This window comes from Ammospiza nelsoni, chromosome 4, assembly GCF_027579445.1.
Source record: "Ammospiza nelsoni isolate bAmmNel1 chromosome 4, bAmmNel1.pri, whole genome shotgun sequence".
Classification (NCBI taxonomy): domain Eukaryota; kingdom Metazoa; phylum Chordata; class Aves; order Passeriformes; family Passerellidae; genus Ammospiza; species Ammospiza nelsoni.
Window position 1 is genome coordinate 55045182 of NC_080636.1, and position 21773 is coordinate 55066954.

At 41.5% G+C, this 21773-nt stretch overlaps 1 protein-coding gene across 11 annotated transcripts in view; it reads left to right on the forward strand.

Annotated features, from left to right (window-relative positions):
* Positions 1 to 4612: 4612 nt before the first annotated feature.
* The window catches only part of OTUD4 (OTU deubiquitinase 4), a 28562-nt gene continuing 11401 nt past the window's right edge, over positions 4613 to 21773 (forward strand). For 3 of the 11 annotated variants that reach the window (XR_009418316.1, XR_009418317.1, XM_059470753.1), the window contains exons 1-12: positions 7555 to 8147; positions 9675 to 9758; positions 12624 to 12674; positions 12980 to 13026; positions 14736 to 14808; positions 15266 to 15347; positions 15575 to 15719; positions 17571 to 17628; positions 18015 to 18132; positions 18360 to 18424; positions 20116 to 20216; positions 21631 to 21755. Coding sequence is in view for 9 of the 11 variants with exons in the window: in XM_059470753.1 (XP_059326736.1) it covers positions 7983 to 8147; positions 9675 to 9758; positions 12624 to 12674; positions 12980 to 13026; positions 14736 to 14808; positions 15266 to 15347; positions 15575 to 15719; positions 17571 to 17628; positions 18015 to 18132; positions 18360 to 18424; positions 20116 to 20216; positions 21631 to 21755 (1114 nt within the window). In the remaining 2 variants the exon portion in view is untranslated. Of the gene's footprint in view, positions 4770 to 7550; positions 8148 to 9674; positions 9759 to 12623; positions 12675 to 12979; positions 13027 to 14735; positions 14809 to 15265; positions 15348 to 15574; positions 15724 to 17570; positions 17629 to 18014; positions 18133 to 18359; positions 18425 to 20115; positions 20217 to 21630; positions 21756 to 21773 lie in introns of those variants that run through there. The other 8 variants (XM_059470746.1, XM_059470750.1, XM_059470752.1 and 5 more) reach the window with 4 other exon arrangements.

Below are 21773 nucleotides of genomic sequence, written 5' to 3' on the forward strand. Positions count from 1 at the left end.
AAAAGTACCTCGATTCTGGAAGACTCTGATTTTGTGCCTGATTTAAATGTAAGGCAAAAAAATGGTTCTTCCCTGGTAACTTCTCTGGGTCTCTAAAATAAAATAATAAGAATAAAATTAATCAGGTTGGTTGATTTAAAATTTAATTTAAACATGCTTGCTTTGCAAAACAAAATAATAATACTAACACTACAGAAGTAGCATTATTAAACAGTATGGACTTTCTGTTCAAGCTGCTGAAGGATTAATCTTGGTTGAACCAGTTTCTGACAAGCACCTTTTTCTGCAAGCAAGGTGGCAGTATTTCCTTCATTTCTGTTCATTCAATCAGCTCACTGAAATGGATTGCCTCTGCTGATTTTTTTCCATTCTTTCCATCCATAAATAAAGAAGAGGTGGAGATTGCAGCATGATCTCTACTAGTTCCACACACTAGAATGACTGAGAGATCCAACCAGTCACATTCTCTTCCTGCAAGTATACTTCCATTTTTTAATAAAAGCTTTTTCAATGCAAAACATATTTAGAGAATCTCCTTAAGAAGAAGGATCAAATACATTTATCTTATTCAACTAAAAGCAACTATAATGAGGGTTTATTTTCCTCATTATTTTCTTTTTTATATTCTAGATTATTTTTATATTCTATATTTTTTATATTCTATATTTTATAATCTATATTCAATTCCTATATTTATCCACTAGAAGTTTGGTATAAGCCACAACTAAAAGTGTAACAACTACCTAGGGGAAAAAAAAAAGAACTTAAACAGTCCTCATCTTCCCAAACAGTGAAATGTACGTTCAAATTAAGATGTTATGTTAAAGTCTGAAATGTCTCAGGTGTATGTAACTGTACCACATTCTCTTTGCTAGCAAAAAGAAACGGTAAATTATGCATGAAGACCATAACCAGCACATTTTAATGGTTACCAAACAGTGAAAAATCAGTCTTTGAGACACAATACAACGGTAATTTAATAAAAACAATCATTTCAATCAAACTTTTCTGTTCAGTGCCTTAGGACTAATTTTCATGACGACTGATTTAAAGCACTCCTCCAAAGTGTGACTGTTTACTCATTCCAAGCTGCAGGAAATATTTTTTCTGCAAACACTGCTGCCAGACTCCTGGCTTTTTCTAGCTGCAGTCACACAGTTACTTCTGTAAACAGGATTATGGCATTGGCTCCCTCGGACGTGTGGGAAGCTCCTGGCAGCCTCCTGCAGAAGCCACCCCTGGGGGCCTCCTCTGCCAAAACCTTGCCACACAAACCCTGTACAAAGCTCTGGTAGCATAAAGAAACTGTGAAAAGAGACTTCTTTAGTACAATGTACCTAGCCATTCACATTACCTAAAGTGAGAGCCCCCAATTCACAGCCAATTACTCATGTTCTACCCTTACACCACTAAAAATGCTGCTTTTAATTGCTATGGTTCTGCCATCTTCCTCCTGTGCTTGTAGTACCACCATGCAGGAGTTCTGAAAGCTTTTAGAGCATCCATTTACCTCAAATACCTTCTTGCCTCAACTCTCAGCAGTTCTTGACTTTACAAATCTTCAGAACAACATCTTCAAGACAGTTTATGAAGAAGTGTTCCTCAAGGGTGGAAGGAACAGCTTTTACCACAACATGCTTTTTGTCATTTGTGTTATACTGAATGGTAACCATTTGTCTGAAAAAAAAAAAAAAATCCAACCAAGGAAAATATTCCTCCCCAAATTAGAGCCTGCAATGGGATATTCTGCCCAGAATCTGAAGACACACCTTTCACAGCAGCATAAATAATACTTCTGGTATAACTCAGAAGGGTGACCCTCGTGTCACACGCAGCCCTTTTATCCTGTCTTTTTCATGCTATGTGGGACAGCATTAATTTGTTGTTCCCACAGGAATTCATTCCACAAACCCTTCTTTTGCTTGCTCTGTTGTGCTGAGAAACTGAGCTGCTGCTGTGCCATCAGCCCACCATTTTTTGGGTGCTGTCCACCTGAATGCTGAGCGCCTTGAATCCAATGTGGCATTAAATCTTTTAAAACTCTGGCCTTGACCAAAGCTCTCCTGAAGGAAAAATGTTATATGATTACTAAATTTTTGTAAATTTCAAAGTCAAGCAGACTGCATTTTTTTGTAATTCCCTGAGATGCACTGAAGGAATTGCTGGCAAATGCTGGGAGTGTACAACCTTTGTCTCACACATGAAGCACAAAGATGCAGGCAGCTATAAATAGCATGTAGGAATAATGCAACCATTACTATATTCTGCTATAACTGAACTTCTATTCTGCCTGAGGGACACGAAATCCAGGCCTAGTCTTCATCAGCAGAATTAAATCCAAGTTTGTCCACACACAGACATCCATAAATAAAATGGTATCATGCAAGAATTAAACTAAAACTTTTAAGAGGCTGTTCAGATTCAGTTCAGAAGGGGTTGAGACAACTCAAACTCTGACATTCTTTGTCTCTCAGGCTGGGGTTTGACAGGACACAAATCTCATCATGGACCACCAAGCAAATTGGCAACTTAAAATATTTTTTTATAACCAGATCCACCTCTTTTTTTTTTTTTTAACTGTGTTCCCTTAAGCATCAGGCTTTATCACCACTATTAATATTCATGCTAGCTAGCTTGAAGTATTTATTTATTAATGCCCCCTAAACTCTTTGGCTTGATCATGTGTTTGAGTGCTGATCAGAGAATCACAGAATCATGGAATGGTTTGGGTTGAAAGTGACCTTGAAGATCACCTAGTTCCAACACCTCTGCCATGATGTCCTGCATTTGGCTGGGATAGAGTTCATTTTTTTTTAAAGTAGTTGGTACAGTGCTCTGTTTTGGATACAGCATGAGAAAAATACTCTGATGTTTTGGTTGTTGCTAAGTAGTGCTTACCCTTAGTCAAGGACTTTTCAGAGCCTCATGCTCTGCCAGTGAGGAAGTGCACAAAAAGCTGGGAGGGAGCTTGGCCAGGACAGCTGACTCACAGAATCACAGAACAGTTTGGGTTGGAAAGGTTCTAGTTCCAGCACCTCTGCCACAGGCAGGGACACCTTCCACTGGATCAGGTTGCTCAGAGTCCCATCAAACATGGCCTTGAACAATTCCAGGGATGGGGCATCGACACCTTCTCTGGGGAACTTGTGCCAGTGCCTCACCATCCCAGAGTTTCTTCCTAGTGTCTAATATAAACCTACCCTCTTTTAGTTTAAAGCCACGCCTCCTTGTTCTATTGCTACAGGCCCCTGTAAAAAAAAAAAAAAATCCCTGTGCAGCTCTCTTGTAGCCCCTTTTAGGTACTGAATGGCGGCAGGTAAGGTCTCCCCAGAACCTTCTCCAGGCTGAAAAACTCAATCCTCTGAGCCTGTCTTGATATGAGAGGTGCTCCAATCCTCTGAGCTTGTCCATGGTCCTCCCCTGGACTCGCTCCAACAGTCCCACACCCTTTTAATGCTGGGGACCCCGAGCTGGTGCAGCACTGCAGGTGGGTTCTCACCGAGCAGAGGGGCAGAATTCCCTCCCTTGCCCTGCTGGCCACGTTGCTTTTGAGTTCCCAGCCTGAATAAGCTTTTTAGTCAAGGGGGAAAAAAAAAATCGAATTTGAATTTGCTACACACTTGCTTACTCTTCTCACAACCTTCCCACTATTTCTTTACAAGCATTTCACATATTTCTTCATGTCTGCTAGAGCATTTCCAAGGAAGAGCAATGGGATAGGAGAACACACTCTTTGTAGCACGCACGTACCGAGGGCACAGCTCAGCAGCTTCTCCTTCTGGCAGCACAGCCAGCTGGGGGATGTGCCCTCCAACCTGCGTGGCTGAGGGGTGACCCCCCAAAACTGCGTGGCCGTGGGGTGATCCTCCCAACCTGTGTGGCCGTAGGGTGATCCCTCCAATCTGTGTGGCTGTGGCTTGATCTCCGCAACCAGTGTGGCTGAGGGGTGTCCCCCCCAGTCTTTTTGGTGTGGCGAGATCCCTCCAACCTGTGTGGCTTGGCATCTCCCCTTCAATCTGTGTGGCTGTAGGGCGTCCCTTCCAAACCCGTGTGGCTGTGGGGCGTCCCCTCCGTTCTCTCTGGCTGTGGGGTGATCCCTGCGGCCAGCGTGGCGCGGGGTGTCCCCTGTCCTACCCCACACCTATTGTAAGGGCCGCTACCTCACTAAGGAAAGCATTGGCCCGTCAGGAACACGCTTAGAAACGTTTCACGTCGCTCCCCTCAGGTGGAGCGGGGCGCTCCGGCCGGGCCGCACCGCTGCCCTCAGACGCAGCACATGGCAATTCCCGCCCCTCGCTGGGACCTGCTGGGTGAGGGGAAGGAAAGGTTCCTCGGCTGTACCACTGCGGGCCTTGAGGGTGAGCCCGGCAAGTGGCGACTGCCGCTCGCCTCGGCACCATCCGGCTCCTCCAAGCCGACCAGGGCCGGATCCCAGCGCAGCATCCCGGCACTACACCCCGCTCGCCGCCCTGGCGCCCGGGCCCGCTCCCCGCCCGCCTCTTTCCCCCCTCCGGCGCCCCCCCGCACGGCGAATGGTGCGAGCCGCAGGTGTGGCCGGCGGGACAAACCAACGGCGGCCGGGGGGGGATCGGCGCGGCGGGAGGGCGGGACGGGACGGGGCTGGCAGCGGGCGCATCACCGGGAGCGAAGCGGGCGGAGCGGCCGCCGCGGGAGATTGAAGTGCCGGGGCCGCGGCGGGGCGAGGAGCGCGAGGCGTTGCCGCCACTGCCAGCGTCGCGCGTAGGGAGGAGAATAGGAGGAGGGGGCCGGTAAGTGCCATGGGCCGGCGGCAGTGGGAGCGCGGCCCCGGCGGCGGCGGTGCCGGGGGGGCTGGCAGGGCACGGCGGGGCAGCGGCCGCGGTGCCGGGAGGCCGGGGGTCCGGCCCTGCCCGGGTGTCCGTCCCCGGCCTGGCCCGCCGAGCCGCGGGTGGGAGAAGGCGCGTGGCGAACCGGGAAAGGGCGCGCGAGGCGGGGAACGCCGGGCTGCTCTGCCCAAGGTTGCTGGCCCAGGTGTAGCACAGGCAGGCCCTGACCTGGATCACAAAAGCAATCTTGTTTTAAAGATAAAGTTAGATTTTTTATTTCCCCCCCCCCCCCCCCCCCCCGAAAAAATGTTTTCAGCTTGAGTCAGCTTCCTGGGCTGATTCAGGGTAGGGGCAGCGAGAGGAGAAACTCGTGGCTGGAGCTGATGCACGTGGTGTAAGTGCTGGTCGAAAGTGTTAATAGAGTTGCCGGCTAATTAGAACATCTGTATTAACTCTAATTAGAGCATCTGCAGGAACTCTAGTTACAACATCTGTAATGACTCTTGAGTTATAATTTGGTCATTCTTATCTTGATGGAGCATTTATTTTAATGCTGAGGTGTTTCAGGTGCCTTTGGGTGGGTGTATTTCTCCTTGAGCCTTTGTAAATATGTGTACAGAGTAGATTCCTTCATTGAGAACTAAACCTCTTTAGAAATTGAGTGATTCTTGTATAGCAGTACTTGGAAAAAGCTCTGTGGGTCATCATCACTTCATCAGCCTCAGGGGCTGATTGCAGGAAGAGCAGGATTTTAGAACACTGATAACTAGACAACTTTAATGCTCTAATTTTCTGTGTATTCACTTATCAGAACCACATTTACATCCTGTCACATACTGAATGGCCTGGTATGTATAGGCATTCTTTAGCCTAACAGATGTGATGAAAGGCATTTGCCCTTCCCCTCACCAGCCCATAGAATCACAATGACAAAAGGCTGAAATATATGAGAAGATAGATTTGTTAAATATTAGAGCATAGTACTGCCTCTAAACATGATAAATTGAGTGAGTAAAAAAATTGGATATTCCTAAGAAAGTCTGTAACTGGACACCAGTTTGATAGGTTTCAAAAGCATCCAAATTACTTTTATCTACAGAAGAAGCAGTTCTCACGTGCAGGACTCTGCTGCCCCGAGTTCCTTGAGTGAATGTGGTAGCTGAGTCAGTGGCATCAACTGTTTATAGTTCAGTCTTTCTGGATGATGTTTCCCATCTTCTGGGGAGAAGCTGGAGCTTTCCCTCCAGCCCCTTGCTGGTATTTTTATCCCCTTCCTTGCCTGAAACATCCATCTCTGTGCTGCCTCACTCTGTCTTGGAGGCTTGGCTGCGGGTAGAGCTTTGCTTTCACTTCTTTCACTTTCTATTCTCCTTGTCTACAGATACAGAGATATCAGGAACTGGCATTTGTTTTTTGTTCCTTGTTTTCTGGCAAACCTGAGCTTCTGTTAGGAAAGATGGTGTGATGCTGCTGGAGCACTAGAATTAGGCTGCCTTGTAACTTGTGTTTATTTAATAAGTTACTTATTATTATTACCTAGGGATCTCAAGTCAACACCCTCCCTAGGCTTACTACTGTCAGCTGAAAGTAAAAATCAGGGTTTCCATTCAAGCTGCCTTACAAGTTTGAAGAGCATCCTTTCTTTGTCATGTTTTGTGCATCAAAACCTTTCAAATCCCGTTTACAATGCCAAGCAAAATTTAATCATGCAATTGTGATATGAATGTTTGGGCTTCTTACAACTAGGAGTGGCATACAAGAAAAGTAATACATTAAAAGTATTGAATGGCTGTGGCTTTTTAAAATCTCATTTTCAATCAAGCCCTCTTTTACTATCTCTGTTTTATTTTCATCTTCCTTCCTGCAAGTGTTTGGAGTTAAAAAATAATCTTAAAAATCTAATCTGTTGGGGGGAAACCCCAAGCCAAACAAAGCCTAACTAAATGCACATACCCCACATACTGTGGATTAGATTTCATACAAAATCATAGAACATGAAGGGGTTGGAATGGACCTTAAAGATCATCTAGTCCCAGCTCCACTTCCCTGTGCAGGGATACCTCCCGCTAGACCAGGATGCCCAAGGCCTTATCCAACCTGGCCTGAACACTTCCAGGGATGGGGCATTCACAGCTTCTCTGGGCAGCCTGCTCCAGCGTCTCACCATTCTCACAGTGGAGAATTTCTTCCTAATAGCTGACCTAAATTTCCACCCTGTGAGTTTGAACCTGTTATTTCTTGTCCCATCGATACAGTTCCGAGTCCCTTTTCTGCTTCCTGTTAGGTCTCCTTCAGATACTGGAGGTTTGTTTCCATGCAGCCTTCTCTTCTCCAGGCTGAGCAGCCCAGACTTTGTAGGGGAGGTGCCCCAGTCCCATTATCAACTTCGTGGCCTCCTCTGGACTTGCTCCAACGGTTCCGTGTTCTCCTTGTGCTGGGGGCACCAGAGCTGGCCACAATATTGCAGGTGGGATTTCAGCGGAGGGGAATGGAGGAGGAGACAGTCCCCCCTCCGGCTTGCCCTGCTGCCCACGCTGCTCTGGATCCAGCCCAGGATACATCTGGCTTTGTGGGCTGCGAGCGCGCACTACAGGGTTAATGCTGTTTTTCACCAGCCACCCCCCGGTGCTGGTTTTAGGCTAAGAAGCAATGGAATGATCCTGGCCGGGAGCAAGGCTGACAGCTCGGCCCCGGGCGCTGTGTCCGCCTCCTCCCGCTTCCTCCTCCTCCGCCGGGACTACGGCTCCCAGCAGCGCCCGGGCTGAAAGTGAAAATAAGCGCCAGGTTACGCTCTTATTTGCGCCCTCCGCCTCTCTCTCCCTCCCTCCCTGGTTCCCTCCCTCCCGGCGGGCCGCACGTGTCCTTCCTTTCCCTTTTGTTTTCCGCCCGCAGGCCGGCTGCGCGCCCGGGACCCGCCGGAGCTGCCCCCGGCCCTGCGCGGCGGTGACGGAGCTGCGAGTCCGGGCTGCGCAGGAAACTTTGCCGCTTCTGCCCGCGCTCCCCACATGCGAGTGGACAACGTGAAGCCGGCTGCTGCTCTTCCTGCCGCTCCCGCTGCTGCTCCCGCAGCGCTGCCCACCGCTCCGGCCGCTGCACCTGCGCCCGGCCCCGGAGCCGCGCCGCGGCCGCTCCTCGCCATGTGGGACTAGGAGGGGTGCGGCCGTCTCCTCGGTGAACATGGATGCGGCGGGCAGGGCCGGCGGAGGGGAGCAGAGCCAGCCCGGCAGCGGCAGGGACGCCCCCGGGGACACGTCCATGGACCGCTACCTGCGATCTCAGGGCTTGTACAGGAAGAAAGTGGCCAAGGATGGCTCCTGCCTTTTCAGGGCTGTGGCCGAACAGGTAACCGGTTACATAAACAAAGCTCCTTCTCACGAAGGCATGGGAAGTGGATCTCATTAGTGGGTGGTAATTAGTGTTAAAACGCAGACAGGTGTAGGTTAAGGTTATGTGGTCGTGTGCCGGTGAAAAACGTGACTTTTTAAAAATAATTCCCACCTTGCGAGGTGAGGGAAGTTCTGTGTGTTCAGCTGCCTCCTGCCACCAAGAAATCCTTATCTGTTTTTGACCTTCCACCGCCTCCTCAGAGCTTTTTTCAGTGTAAGATCTCAACATCGAAATACAGCTGCTGGGTATGAGATTGTCCAGGAAAAGGAATTTAGAGCTGAAAAGCCACGTTCTTAGTTTTGTTAATTACTTGACTGTAAAATTAGAGAAAGTGAGTAATTTATTTTCTGTTCTTCCTGTTGAATTCCCCTCCTCCATTTCAGTGTTAGTGTTAAAGGAAAAAAGCGACAGCGTCATCTTGTCTTAAGTACAAGCAAACAGCAGTGGGAGCTCTGGTGCTTCTGATTGTGGGAACCCAGATTCCTGTGCTAATTATAACAGATCACTTTTTTAATAAAATTCCTTTCCCCACTGAATTGATAAGTTCAAGCAAGCAAATACTATGTATTGGAAGTGGGTGTTTTTTTTATCTCAAGGGAATAGATATATATACAATATATATTGATATTCTGACTTTTTCATTAATACATAGAAAGTTTCTTTCACACTGTTGGATAGAACTTTTTTTCAGCTATTATGTTTTTAACATCCCATTCTTATTATGGAATCATTTAGATTGGAAATGGCCTCTAAGAAAGTAAGGTCTTTAATTCAGAGTTATTAAGTGTTTATCTGCAGATTTGGTCTCATTTTTGTACTCTTCATTCAGAAAAACTGAATTTGGAAGTATTTTATTTTCAGGGTCGTTTGTAAGGACTGCAAGAAACGCTGCAACTTAAATTGTCTGGGGCTTCCCTACGTTGTACTGAGATAACTTGTAAAATGTGATGAAAGTAATAGTTTTCCAGTAAAGATTTGAACAGGAGGTAGAAGGCAGGTGTCATATTTAGGGAACTGAATTCCTGGCTTCCAGAAAAGTGTTTGGCCAACAGGCCTCTTGAAGGGAAGGTAAACAGGTGCTGTGAGACTTGCTTGGATTTCGTTTGAACGAATGCATGTTGGTAGGTGGCTTCCTCATCCATTCCTGCTGTAACTTCCTTCAGTTAACTGAAGCCCTTTACAAAGGAGGCAGTTAAAGATTAACAATAAATGCTATTCATTTGCTTTGTAAATCCTCATAAAATTGAAAGTTTGAATTTAACAAACCTGTGAATTCTGCAGTTATTTAATTTTTTATTAAGTAATTGAGATTTGACTTGCCTGAAGATGTTGCTGCTGAATGAGTATGCATATTAAATATTCTTAAAAATAAAACTAGAGTATTTCCAAGCCTGTATTTAGACAGCAGTCATTAATTATTTGTGGCCTGTCATCAAAACTCCTGAGATCCAATGTCACCTTGTTGTCTTGTTCCCTTTGTAGGTGTTGCACTCTCAGTCTCGGCACATTGATGTTAGGATGGCTTGTGTAGACTATCTTCGGAAGAATAGGGAGAAATTTGAAGCAGTAAGTATTTTTGTTTTCTTTGCCAGCATTTCAGAAAAGTTACTTTATCCCTTCCACTTTGGTATATTCTGCACTTCCCTATGTTTGTGGCAATATTCATCATAGCTAAATGCCAGTTGGTGCTATTTAAGTTAATTAGCACATGTGTGGTAGTAACTCATTTTCATAAGCCTGGAGAGACTTATGTATTCCTTGGACTGGAGTGATGTGGTGTGGGAGAAGTTTTTAATGCTCATGAGGAAAGAGAAGCAAACTTAATCTTCAGTAGTCTATAGTGAAGCTACTATAATTGGGATTTTAGTTTGGTCTAATGCCTACTTTAATAAAAGTTGTAAAATGTTCTTGTTGTGCTAATTAATAGCTTTTCCAGTATATAAGGGATTTGACTGATCAGATTAGTGAATTTTTTTTCAGGGTCTGCAGTTTATTATGCATTGGCACTGTAGTTTTTTTTCCCCTAAGCATCTGTAACTAAGCTTTTCATCAACCATGGATGTAAAATGTTTTGATATTCATTATACTTGGTCAGTGCTGTTGGTGTAACATTACAAATCCCGTTTTTCCCTTCCTTTTAAAAGATCATTAATCAATAATGATGCTTCTGTTTGTATGGGTTCTAGTGTATGTACTGTTACCTGATTTCCAGGACAGACAGAAGGGGAGTGAATATGTGTAAGGATTTGCTACTAGAAGATTATTACTCTATTTTTCTGTTCTAAATTTACCCAGACCCAAAATGCAAAGACTGTTTTAGGTATGCACTGGCATAGGGAAGAGAAGGAAAGCAGGAATAAGGGTGTGTCTTTGTGCTGTAATTTCTGACATAGTACCCTCAGCTCTCATGTGAGTGATCACATAAATGTGGAAGTTACCAGAAATTAATGATATAAAATACAGCAGATCTCTCTGGGACAATGCTGCTCTGACTTGACTCCTTCTGGTCATTTCTAACTCTTGGATGTCTCTCTTTTTACTTCATTTTTTCACTGCTGACTTTTTAATCCCTTTCTTTCCAGAATTACCCCGCTCATTCCAATATCTGCTTCTCTACTTCTGTTCTATTTTTCCATTGTGTAGTGTTTTGAAATTCCATGCCCTTTTTGACTCTTAAATATGTGTTATTAGCCATATTGCTGTTGACCATCACTGCTTTATTAGCCCTAGCTGGTTTTAGTACAGTTTTAGTATTGTTTTGGTTTCTCTCATCCAAACTCCTGGTCCCAGTGTTCTTTTTTCCCTCTCAGACATTATCCCCAGGTATGACGTGTCCTCTGTCCATTTTTGCTGTCCTTCTGCAAGAGTCTCCTTTTTAAAAGTTTCTTGTGAGAGTAGGTGTTTCATATTTGTTTTCATTTCCCAATGTTCTTCCTCCCACGGGTACCTTGCTTCAGCTCTGCTGATCTCCTTTGCTGCCTCTGTCTCTCACTCTGCTTTGTGTTTTGTGCCTGAAATATACCAGTTATCTCTTTAAAAAACCCAAACAGCATAAACAACAAATGCCTCTTTCCCTAATCTCATGGTTCAGCTGTTTACTTGCTGCCTCCTCAGTAGTTATGCTCTATTGACATGGTGGTGCTTCCTGGAGTTCCTTCACTCTCTGCCTGTTGTTATAATTTCAGCTTAAATTTGTGTCTTTCTTTCCACTGATGCTGTTATAACCAAGATTTCAGGAGTGTAGCCACCATCTTCATTTCCATCCTCAGCCTTTCTTGCAGTGTTATCTTGAATTGCTGCTGTGTTACATTCATTCTCTTAACTCTTCAGTTTCCCATGGGAACTTCTTGGTGTCCTTCCTTTCTTCCTCTGTGCATTATCTTCATGTCATTTAATTTTGACACAAAAAGTAACTGCTGTCTGTGATCATATTTGGCTGATCCACCTTTTTTAACTTCACACCTGATTGTTTCTATCTAAATTAAAACTTTGGGCCAGGCTGGTTAGTTGTTCTCACTTCCAAATGGCTAAAGCAGAACGTTGAATCTCATTGCTCCACTCAGTTCTCCTTATTATCTTGTTTCTTAATCAGTGTGGGTAAAGAGGCCATCCAGCTTGTACTCGAGTTCATTGAGAGATTTCCTTCTTGGTTTATACCTCTGCAGATCTTTATTTCAGGTGAATCAAGAAGATAGAGACTAAAGAGCAATTTTTAAAAGCAGCCTCTCGGTGGCCTGTGTGGCTGAAACACTTTGCAGTTAAGATGTCTCAGCTACTGCAGCATCTTTGTGTCTCTGCTCTTGGCAGATGTGAATTTGGCCTCCTCATGTGTGGTGGGGAGTGCAGTTGAAGGATCACTTTCTTGAGCTGGCACTTGAAGTGCAGCCTGATTGTTTGCATCCTTTGCTGAAAGTAAAAGCAGTTTGAGGTGATACAGAACAGAGGAAGAAGTGCTGTGTGAGGTGGCTGTACTAGATCTTACCACTGCTTCTGTACTGCAGAAATGGGACTCCTGTTTCTGGTTGTCCATTGCTGTTTATTTAACAAGATGTTGGAGTTCAAGTCCACAATTCTCTCTTCAGTGATGCTCTGCATGCCTTAGATGAATTGCCTATAAACATCTGCATCACATCATCTCTTCTTTCTTCCAGATTCCCCATTTGAGTTTCTTTTTTGGGGGTTTTGTTTGGTTTATTTTACAGCTGTTTATGTGGTTATTTTCTGCAAGGCAGACCTGTGTGTTTGGCTGTTCATTCCTTCATCTCTACACCCCTTTATATTTACATTGTGAGCTTTGTGAGGACAGGGGAGACTTCCATTTCCAGTGGTACATTCCCATTGGTACAGTGGGTCACATGTTGGGGATTCATATGCTGCACTATTAAAAGTCACTAAATACTGATGGTTGTTTTTTCTTTTTTTTTAATGCAGTTCATAGAGGGGCCATTTGAAGATTATTTAAAAAGTTTGGAAAATCCGCAGGTATGTTAGACCTGATTTATGATAGCATGCAAGTACTTTTGTTGAAGTTGATGGCTAATTGGATTTTTTTTCCTCTGAAGCGTTTTTGATTGAACTGAGGTCTTTGAATTACGTGAATATATAGTTTTATGTATGTACTCTCTACTGTAAAATGATTTGGGGAATTGTGTTTTTATGTCTTGCTGAACAGATTTAATGTTCATATATTTATTTTCAACAATGATTTCTTGCATCTCTTGATCTGCTTATAAGGAGGTATAATTGTGTGTTTGTTTGAACTTAATTTTCTTTTGCTTTCAATACAGGAATGGGTTGGACAAGTAGAAATAAGTGCCCTTTCTCTTATGTACAAGTAAGAAAACCTTTCAATATGTTTTGCTGAGATAATTTCTGTTGTTTTGTTAGTAAATCAGTTGGAACAGCAAAGATAGAATTATGTTATACCATACTCTGTAAAATTATAAATATATTTGAGAATTGCAGCTGTCAATAGCTTAAATAAAAATAGAAAAGTGAGTTTGCAATAATGCCATGTATCTCACCTGCACAGCCAGATGTGAGTAATCTCATACAGTTATTACTTTGTTAATTTCAATATCCTGGTTCTTCTGTGAAGATTGCTTTTCTTCCTGTTACTCACCAAGGTTTTAGTACTAACCCTATTGCTCATATGTGAGCTGTACCCATTTCCTATATACTAAATCTTTCTTCACAAAGTAGTGAGAAACAATATGCTGAGTATTTATAACTGCTTTCTAATTATTGTGCAAGGGAGTGAGTAATCCACAGCATCTTCACTGTCTGCTGTTTATAAACTCATTAACAATTCAGAATTTCAAAATGTTTACTGTAAATTAATGGCTTTGTCTATTGATGAGACAGCTGATAAGAGGAAAGAATCAGACTAGTTAAATATTACCTTTGGGCACTTTGAGTGCTACATGTGGGAAACTGTATGGAATTCTGTCTTTGCATTTGTGAGGTGAAGGGGCCAGCTCAGAATTGCGTGTCCTGCCTGGATGGGGGAGGACTGAGCTGAAAGTCAGAGCAAAGCTTGGCTCAAGAGGCTTAGTGAGAAGGGCTGATGGTTACACTGAGCCAGGTTGTGGAGGGATATAACTCAATTTAAGTCAGCAGAACTGGATGCTTAATCAGATCAGAAACTGGATGGTCATGACCTGTTGTATTTCTGGCCATGAGAAATGTATTCTCATAAGCAGGAGCAGTTTATTTTGCAGTCGTGCCACACTGGTATCCAGGGCCACAGCTGATAAATGAAAAGAGACAAATCCTGGTTAATAACAGTGGGTTTTAAAAATATCCATTGAAAGCATCAGGACGGTTTTGTGGCACAGATGCAGCTCTTATCAAGTATTTCACTGCAGAGGTGAGCACACCGGAGTAGTTATTGCTGAGCTTGTTTTGGGAAGACAGGCTTCTATTGAAAAGGCAATTTAGAGTCTCAGGGAAAGTAGGAATAGTGGTGGAGGTAGGGGGAAAGAGCTGCTCCTTCTCCTGTGTGCTGGCAGACTTAAGGGAAGTAAGAATTTCCTCTTCTGTTCCAGTAAGTGACTTTCAGACTTTTCAGGCATAGCCTAGAAATTCGGTACAAATAGGTTTGATTTCCCTTTCACTCCTCAGACCTCTCACAAATGTAGGTTGGTTATCTAGTAAATTTTTCTTTGCTCCGTGAAGTGGGTGGGTCTTCTTTTCCTTTCAGAATTGCTTTTTTCTGAGTAGTTGTAAAATGGTTTTTTTTTAATCCAGAAACTGTTAAGATACTCAATTATTTTGCATGACTGATAACATTTTTGCCTATGTGAGAAAGAGTTCTTTGCTTAGCAGCCTGTCACCTCCTTCAAATTCTAAGAGAAAATTATGGATGAAAGGGAGAGAGGGAAAATATTTAAGTTTAAAAATCACAATAGAGATTAATTGTAGCAGAGAAACCACTAGGTGTTTCCTCTGGTTATGTATCTCCTTTGAATTTGACTTCAGTGCTCAAATTTTGATTGATACTACTTTTAAAATAAATTCTTCACTGTTACTTTTTTTTTCCAGGAAAGATTTCATAATATACCAGGAGCCAAATGCTTCTCCTTCACGTGTAACTGAAAATGGCTTTTCTGATAAGGTAAAAGGAAAAAAAAATAAAAGTCATGGCTATTGTGACAGGCTGAAGTAAGACTACTTTATAACAGCAAGTAGTTGTGTGTGACTTTCATTATTCAACACAATGAGAAGTTCTGAGAATTCAGTTTTAGCAGTTTATTTTGTACATGTTTAAGGCAGTTGTGCTGTCAATCTTCTTGTTAAATAAATGTGAGGTATTTAGGGTGTGGCATATCTTCCTACTAATACAAAATTCTGTAAAAATCAATTTTCAGACACTAATCTCTGTTGTAAATTTTTTTGGGCTTTTGTTCAAATTCTGTTTGGTTTAAAGGACATCCACCAAACATGTTGATTGTTGTATTGACACATTGAGATCCTGAAAGATAACAAAGCACATGGGTGCCTTAAATTGAATTTAAAGGTAGTACTTATGAATAATTGAGATGCCTGAAATATCTGTGTGATTTTTTTAATAGGTATTGCTGTGTTTCTCAAATGGAAACCACTATGATATTGTGTATCCCATAGAGTATGCAGAGAAGGCTGCTCTGTGCCAGTGTAAGTATCAAGCTGTTAGTTAAAAACATCTTTTTACCAAAGATATTGAAGCTATCATTGTTAGGCTTCAGGAAAAGGCTTTGTTTGGAAGTTTATTGTAGTCATTTTCAGTAGCTTGGTTTTCAGTTTGAGTTGTCAGTGTGTGATTACCGTCTGAAGTGGTGGAATGAGAACTGATTCAGCTGGTAACTGATTTTGCTCTTCCACTTTCTCCTTCTCTTCCCCAGCTCTCCTGTATGAGTTGCTCTATGAGAAAGTGTTTGATGTGGATGTAAAGAAAATCATGGCAGAGCTTAGTGCTGTTGGTGTGGCAGAGGAAAGTAATGGGAGCAGTGAGGTGTCTGCTTCGGATTCGGAGGATGACAGCTACAGGTAAATGAAATTGAAAAGTTGCCTGTGAACACACATTAAATGAATTTTCTGAATTTCTGGTGGGTAGTAGAATCCAATAGTAAGGATTGGAAACATTTAAAATTACTAAGAAAAGAAGGAGGAAGAGGTAGGGTTAGAAGTGTGAAAGAATGCAATGTATATCTTCACTTACCTAAGGACAGGCTTCTGGCCTTCCTCTGTTCTTCCTGCAGTCTAGCTTTGAGTCTCTTTACATAAATGGATTCTTGCCATTGCAACATGTGCCTCTTCCTGTTTAGAGTAGCAGAATTCCCTGGGAGAGCTGTCAGGGTGCCAGTGTCTCTGAGAATGACTTGGCTTACTCTGCAACTGAGTAGAGTTACAGGAATCTGATCCAACTTGTGTGCCTTCCACATCTGGGGGCTGGAATACCTGCTTGAGGTGAAGCTGATGCAGACATAACGATACAGCTTGCTCCATTTTGATCTGGGTTTATATTCTTTTTGCTGGATGCTCCAGCAAGCTTTGAGATTTAGACCTGACTCGTTTTGCACAGTCTGTCCTTCACAGTGCCATTTTTGCAATCTTACTTATTGGCAGTTTTTCTTCTGTTTAATAAGATCCTTAACTCTGGCTTGTGTGAAATTCCACTGAAACTGCAGAGTTGGTGCTGCATCAGAGATCACATCCCCTCCTACTGATTGTCACAGTCTTTCCCTAGGGCTCTGGTGTGTGGCATGTGGCAGCAGAAGTTCTTTGAGCTTTTGGGAGATGGTTTCCCCCACAGGTTGAAAACAACAGAAAGGAAGATAATGGAAATCATCACAAGTTAAAAAAAAAAGATCTGGGAAAGGGTTTAGCTTGTGTGAAAAAAAATACTAGGGAATGTTGCCAATTAAAATACAAAATATTTCTGCCTGAGGAAACAATTATTATAGCTAAATGTCAGCTAATGGAAATCTTTATTCCTTTCTGTTCTTGGAGCTTTCCTGGGATTCAAATGCAGTAGCCTTACTCTGTATCTTTGGGATTCCTAAGAAAATATCCTGCTAACCTCCTTAGCACCTTTGGAAATAAGGTCATGTGCTCACTGGAGACTGTGGAACTCAATGTTTTTGATTTAAACCACATGTCCTATAATGCAGGGGCTGGCGTGTGTGTATGTGACTCTTGACCCAGTTAACACAAATTACAGACACTTTGCTGAGTTTATGAAGTCCTAAATCTTTTGCTTATCCTAAAGTTGATTTCAGCATGTTTCATAAGCTAGTTTTCCAGAAGATTCTTTTCATTTTATAAACTTTTCAATTATGTTGTTATTAAGTGCAATAGTTTTGGGAGAAGTTAATGCTGACAGTTGCCTACAACTGTTGTAGGAAAAATACTTGGAACTTTCTCAGTGGAAAGTTTTTTTCTAGTGATGTCAGGTGTAGAAAATAAGAGTAAATTAGAATGCCTGATGGAAGTTAACTAACAGAGTAGGTTTTGGTTTTGAGGGGTTTTTTAAATGTCTACGTTTGCAAGGTTTTCCTCATGTAGTTGCAAAAATTTTAAGAGGACTTTTCCCTGGTCTTCCACCCCTTGCTTTTTTTTCCCCTAAGTGACAGCAAAGCACACATAAGATAGACTTCCTAAAATTTGTACTTAAACCCAAAATCATACTTCTTTATCAAAGAAAGCTACAGTTTCTGTTTTAGGCAGCTTTTTCACTTCAAGAGGTGAAGATACTCTGTGATAGGCTTATTGTCAGGAAAATATATAGAGAATGGTAGTGTCACTTTTTTATCCTCTTTAGATGTCTTACCTGATTTTCAGGGCTTAGTAATGCTGTAGCTCATTATGAAAACATAACTTGCCTCTGTCCTATTACAGAAGTAAAGCTACAACAGTCAGTGATATGAATGGCATGAAGTCTCTTTCTGGCAACAAGGTATTTATCCATTTTGATTTATTTTCTTTCCAATAACTTGTACTTGGCTATATTTTTGGTATTTAATGTTCATGAGAGACTCTTGAGTTAATAGCTTTCCTAACATGTAATATCCTAAAAACTACCTGTTTCTTTGGAAAGTAATGGGTATTTTTGATGTGCTCCGAGGTGGGTAAGTGTCCTTTTTTAGTGCTGCTTAGTTCTTAGATTTGTTCTGGCATGGTTGAAAGAACACAGTTTAGTTCTTTTTTTCAAAGCTCTTTATGCTCTATATATTTTCAGCATTTCTGTGTGTCAGTACAAGGCTTGAGCCCTGTGACTGAAATATGCCAAGCTGGACATGTCTGTGTAGTTGACCTTTCAGCACTTTGTTGTGTTCCATGCAGCACCTTGAGAGCAATGGGAGTCCCACCTCGCTGGTGTTGCCTAAAAAGGTTCTGAAATCACTTGATCCCTTGGTTTACAGAAACATTGAATACGATGTTTGGCTCCGATCCAGATGGGGTGAGTAACAGAATACTTGAAAGCTGCAGCTTTTGCAGCTGTGGGAAGTGAAGCCCTCCTGAAGAACTGATGCAAGTGGCACTTTGGGTTTTTAGTTTGGTTTTCCTCACATGGGTCACTGGGCAGATCTGGGGCCTGAACACCCGGTTTGCATTTTTACTGCATCACAAAAGTAATCCTTTTGGTATATTTAAACTAACAGTATATTACTGCTTCTCTATTTCCAGATCAGCAAAAACAAGATTTTTCTATTGCTGCTGGCATGCAATACTCCATTGGAGATAAATGTAAAGTAAGTAACATTGAATTGTAGTTTATAGACACATTAACATTTTGCTCAAGATGTCAATTTTCCCTCTTTGTTAACTATTTTGATATTGCTACTTTATAAATACTTTTAGCTTGTGTCTTCAGCTGAGGATGTACTTGTCCTTTAATTGTTGGCTGTGTTCATGACTTACAGCATGGTGTACAACTGATCAGTGCAATCTTGCTCCATTAAAAAAATCACAAGGTTAACTCTTGAGAGTATATGTAGTAAGGTGACTGGGAGCCTTAACATTAAGCATGGAACTGTATGTCCATGTGTTGGTTTGACACTGGAAATAGTGATTGCTCTGTGTATATTAGCTTTGATAAAAATCTCAGCACTTCCAAGTAATGAAGTACAGCTTGCTTTAGTCACTGCAGATCCTGAAGTTTTGGGCACTTCTTCTTCTCAGGGTGTTGCAAGTGTGTTACACAATTGGTCTTCAAATTCTATTAAGATTTGTATTAAGTGTTGCTGCTTAAGAACAATCAAGGTTTGCCATTAAATTCTGAATTTGTAGATTAGTCTCCTTAAGTGTGTTAATTAAACTGGTGGTACTCAGCTGAACGTGTTCCTTTCCAGGGCATTTGACCATCTATTAAAGTTATTAATATTAATGACAAAATATTCAGTTGGGTTAATCATGCAGCACAGGGGCTCTTTCAGTTTGTACTTTTTTATTTGTGTGATGGAATCAACCATAGTGACTAAACTGCAGGGAAAACACATCTCCAAACCTAAAAAGCACCCCAGCCACAAAATACTCGACAAAGCCACAAGGCCTCAAACCCCCTGGCTCCCAAACCAAACCAAACTAATGCTGAGTTGATTATTTATTGCTTCATAGTACAGGCTTAAAATGTGCATTTAAAACCCTAAGGCTGTCTTGTGTGGTATTTATTTATAGATATTATTAGGAGAAAACACTCTGGTAATTACATGCTCTATCTGTCAAAATTTCTGTGTATGTGGCAAGACAGTAAATATATAGTATAAAAACATGGGAAGAAAACATGAAGTGAATAGTGAAAATTAGAGTTGACCAAATTAATACAACTTTAAAGCCAAATACTGTAGTGAAACATTAAGGAATTTATTTTTTATACAACAGAAGAGTTTTAAGAACATAGAATGTCAGTCAGACAACTAACACTATGATCATGTCTATAGCACTTTTTTTGATTGTTCTTAAAAAAACCTTCTGAAGAGTAACTCCTGAAGTAATTGATGTTCATTATGTTCCTAATTAGACTACGTTTCACTGAAGTGAAGTGGATTTTAATAGGGAAAAGCTTTGAGTTTTATTGTGAGAGAGAGTGTTTTCAGTAAAGCTGAAAAGCCTGACTGAACTGATTGCTTTTAACTTTCTCATGTGGTTTTGAAAAGCATATTTCATTAAGTAGGGTTCCTCAGCAAGCTGTTTGTGGGCTGTTTGTTTAGTGTTGTGTGTGTGTGTTTGTTTTAATAGTATTTTTATTTTGTTTTGAAGAAGCAATAGGGGTTGAAGATTGGCTTTTGATTCATTTATTGAACTGTGATGTGTATTTTTTAGGTCTTCTGTTGCCCAGAGGAAAATTTCTGTTTCTTATTGTTTATATTTTAAAGAGCTAGCTCCTCTCACAGTTGTCTGTGGAGCTAATCCACTTTTTTTTTCTCACTCTTGTTCTTTGCAGGTGCGCTTAGATCATAATGGGAAATTTTATAATGCCCATATTCAAGAAGTTTGTTCAGAGAATGGGCCAGTTGTTGTATTTGTAGAAGAGCTTGGAGCAAAGTGAGTGCTTAATCTCTTTTGGAAGGGAGCAACAAAGTGAAGAAAGCATTACTTTGGTTCAGAGTTAACTTCAGCCCCTGAAATGTATCTGTTTCTTTGCTTGGAGCAGTACTACCACAGATTTGTTAAGAAAGCATCATACTATTTAAACAAGGAAAAATTGATTATCATTTCATACTTCTTTCTGTAGTGCCAAGTAGTCTGGGTATTATTTGTAGAGTAGAATAGTAGTTACATCAATAGTATTTTAATTTTTATGCACAAGATTCATTCCTAAACAGATTGACAGCAGGCTAATAAGGTGTTGCTTAGACTTAATAATTAGATGCTGGATTTGTGACAAGCTTTCAATATGAAAAGATCCATTAGAGCTCCTCTGGTGGTTGAGTAGCTCTGCCTGATTTCATACAGGGTGCCAAGCTGCTCTTTAGATCAGCATCATCTTTGCCCTACCTGGGGCAAAAAAGTGTTTGAAGTTGATGTTGTGGGCTGTGGATTTGATGGTTTTGGTTGTGTGGGGTGGGGTTTTTTGTTTGTTGATGTGTTTTGGTGGGGAGGGGGCAGGGAGAGAGCAGTTTGAGATATCTTGAGCTCTGCTAGAAGTCCTGTGATTTATCAAAAAACCTGTCAAAAAACCCCACACTGATTGTAGTTTGGGAAGAGGAAACACTTTCAGTCAAGGTAAATGGGAAAAATGCCCATTTATCTCATTTGGTCACCATTAAAAAAATAATTATGATGATCTGAAGATTATCTTGCAGTTTGAATCCTTTTTAAATTGAAATTTAACCTGTTTGAATAAAGTAAATATATAATGAATATATTATACTAGTTATATATTTACATTATTTATGAATATAGAATATATTACATTATAGTTATATATTATATTACTATATAGTATAGCATATACTATACTATTATATTACTATAGAATAAATATATAAATAAATAACCTTTCAAATAATGCAAACAGTTGCTTGGACCATCTCTAGCATCCTCAATTAAAAAGGCAGTAATTGTTCTGGGATATACACCATCAATGTAACATCTTTTAATCTTGGAACCTATTGCAACATTGGTAATAAATTTATCTAAGTATATTGCTTTTACCTAATTATATTGCTTTTTGGGATCATTCTCTTTTTCTGTCTGCCCTGCAGGCACTTCACAAATGGCTGATCATTCTTTACTAAGTTTGTGTCAACTTGCTAGTTTTATGTAAAAAGGAATAAAAAAGGGTTTGCTGTTCTACACATTGCTTGAGTGTAGTCATAAAGGCAAATAACTTTGAAAACAATGTTCTCAAAAATGGAAAGATCTGTCAGTATTAGTGAACGTGTGGTATTAATGTATGCAAGCCCTAGTCTGGTCTTTTAAGATATTATTCCCTCCATAATTCCTTGTTTTGTAGGCATGCTGTCTCACTGAAGAGCCTTAAACCTCTTCCACAGACCTCTCCTATGGAGGGCTGGAACACTGTGCCAGGGAAGAAGATAAAAAAGTTTTACCCAACATGGGGGCAGAATGCTCAGCCTGGTAGGACTGTACCTGTCT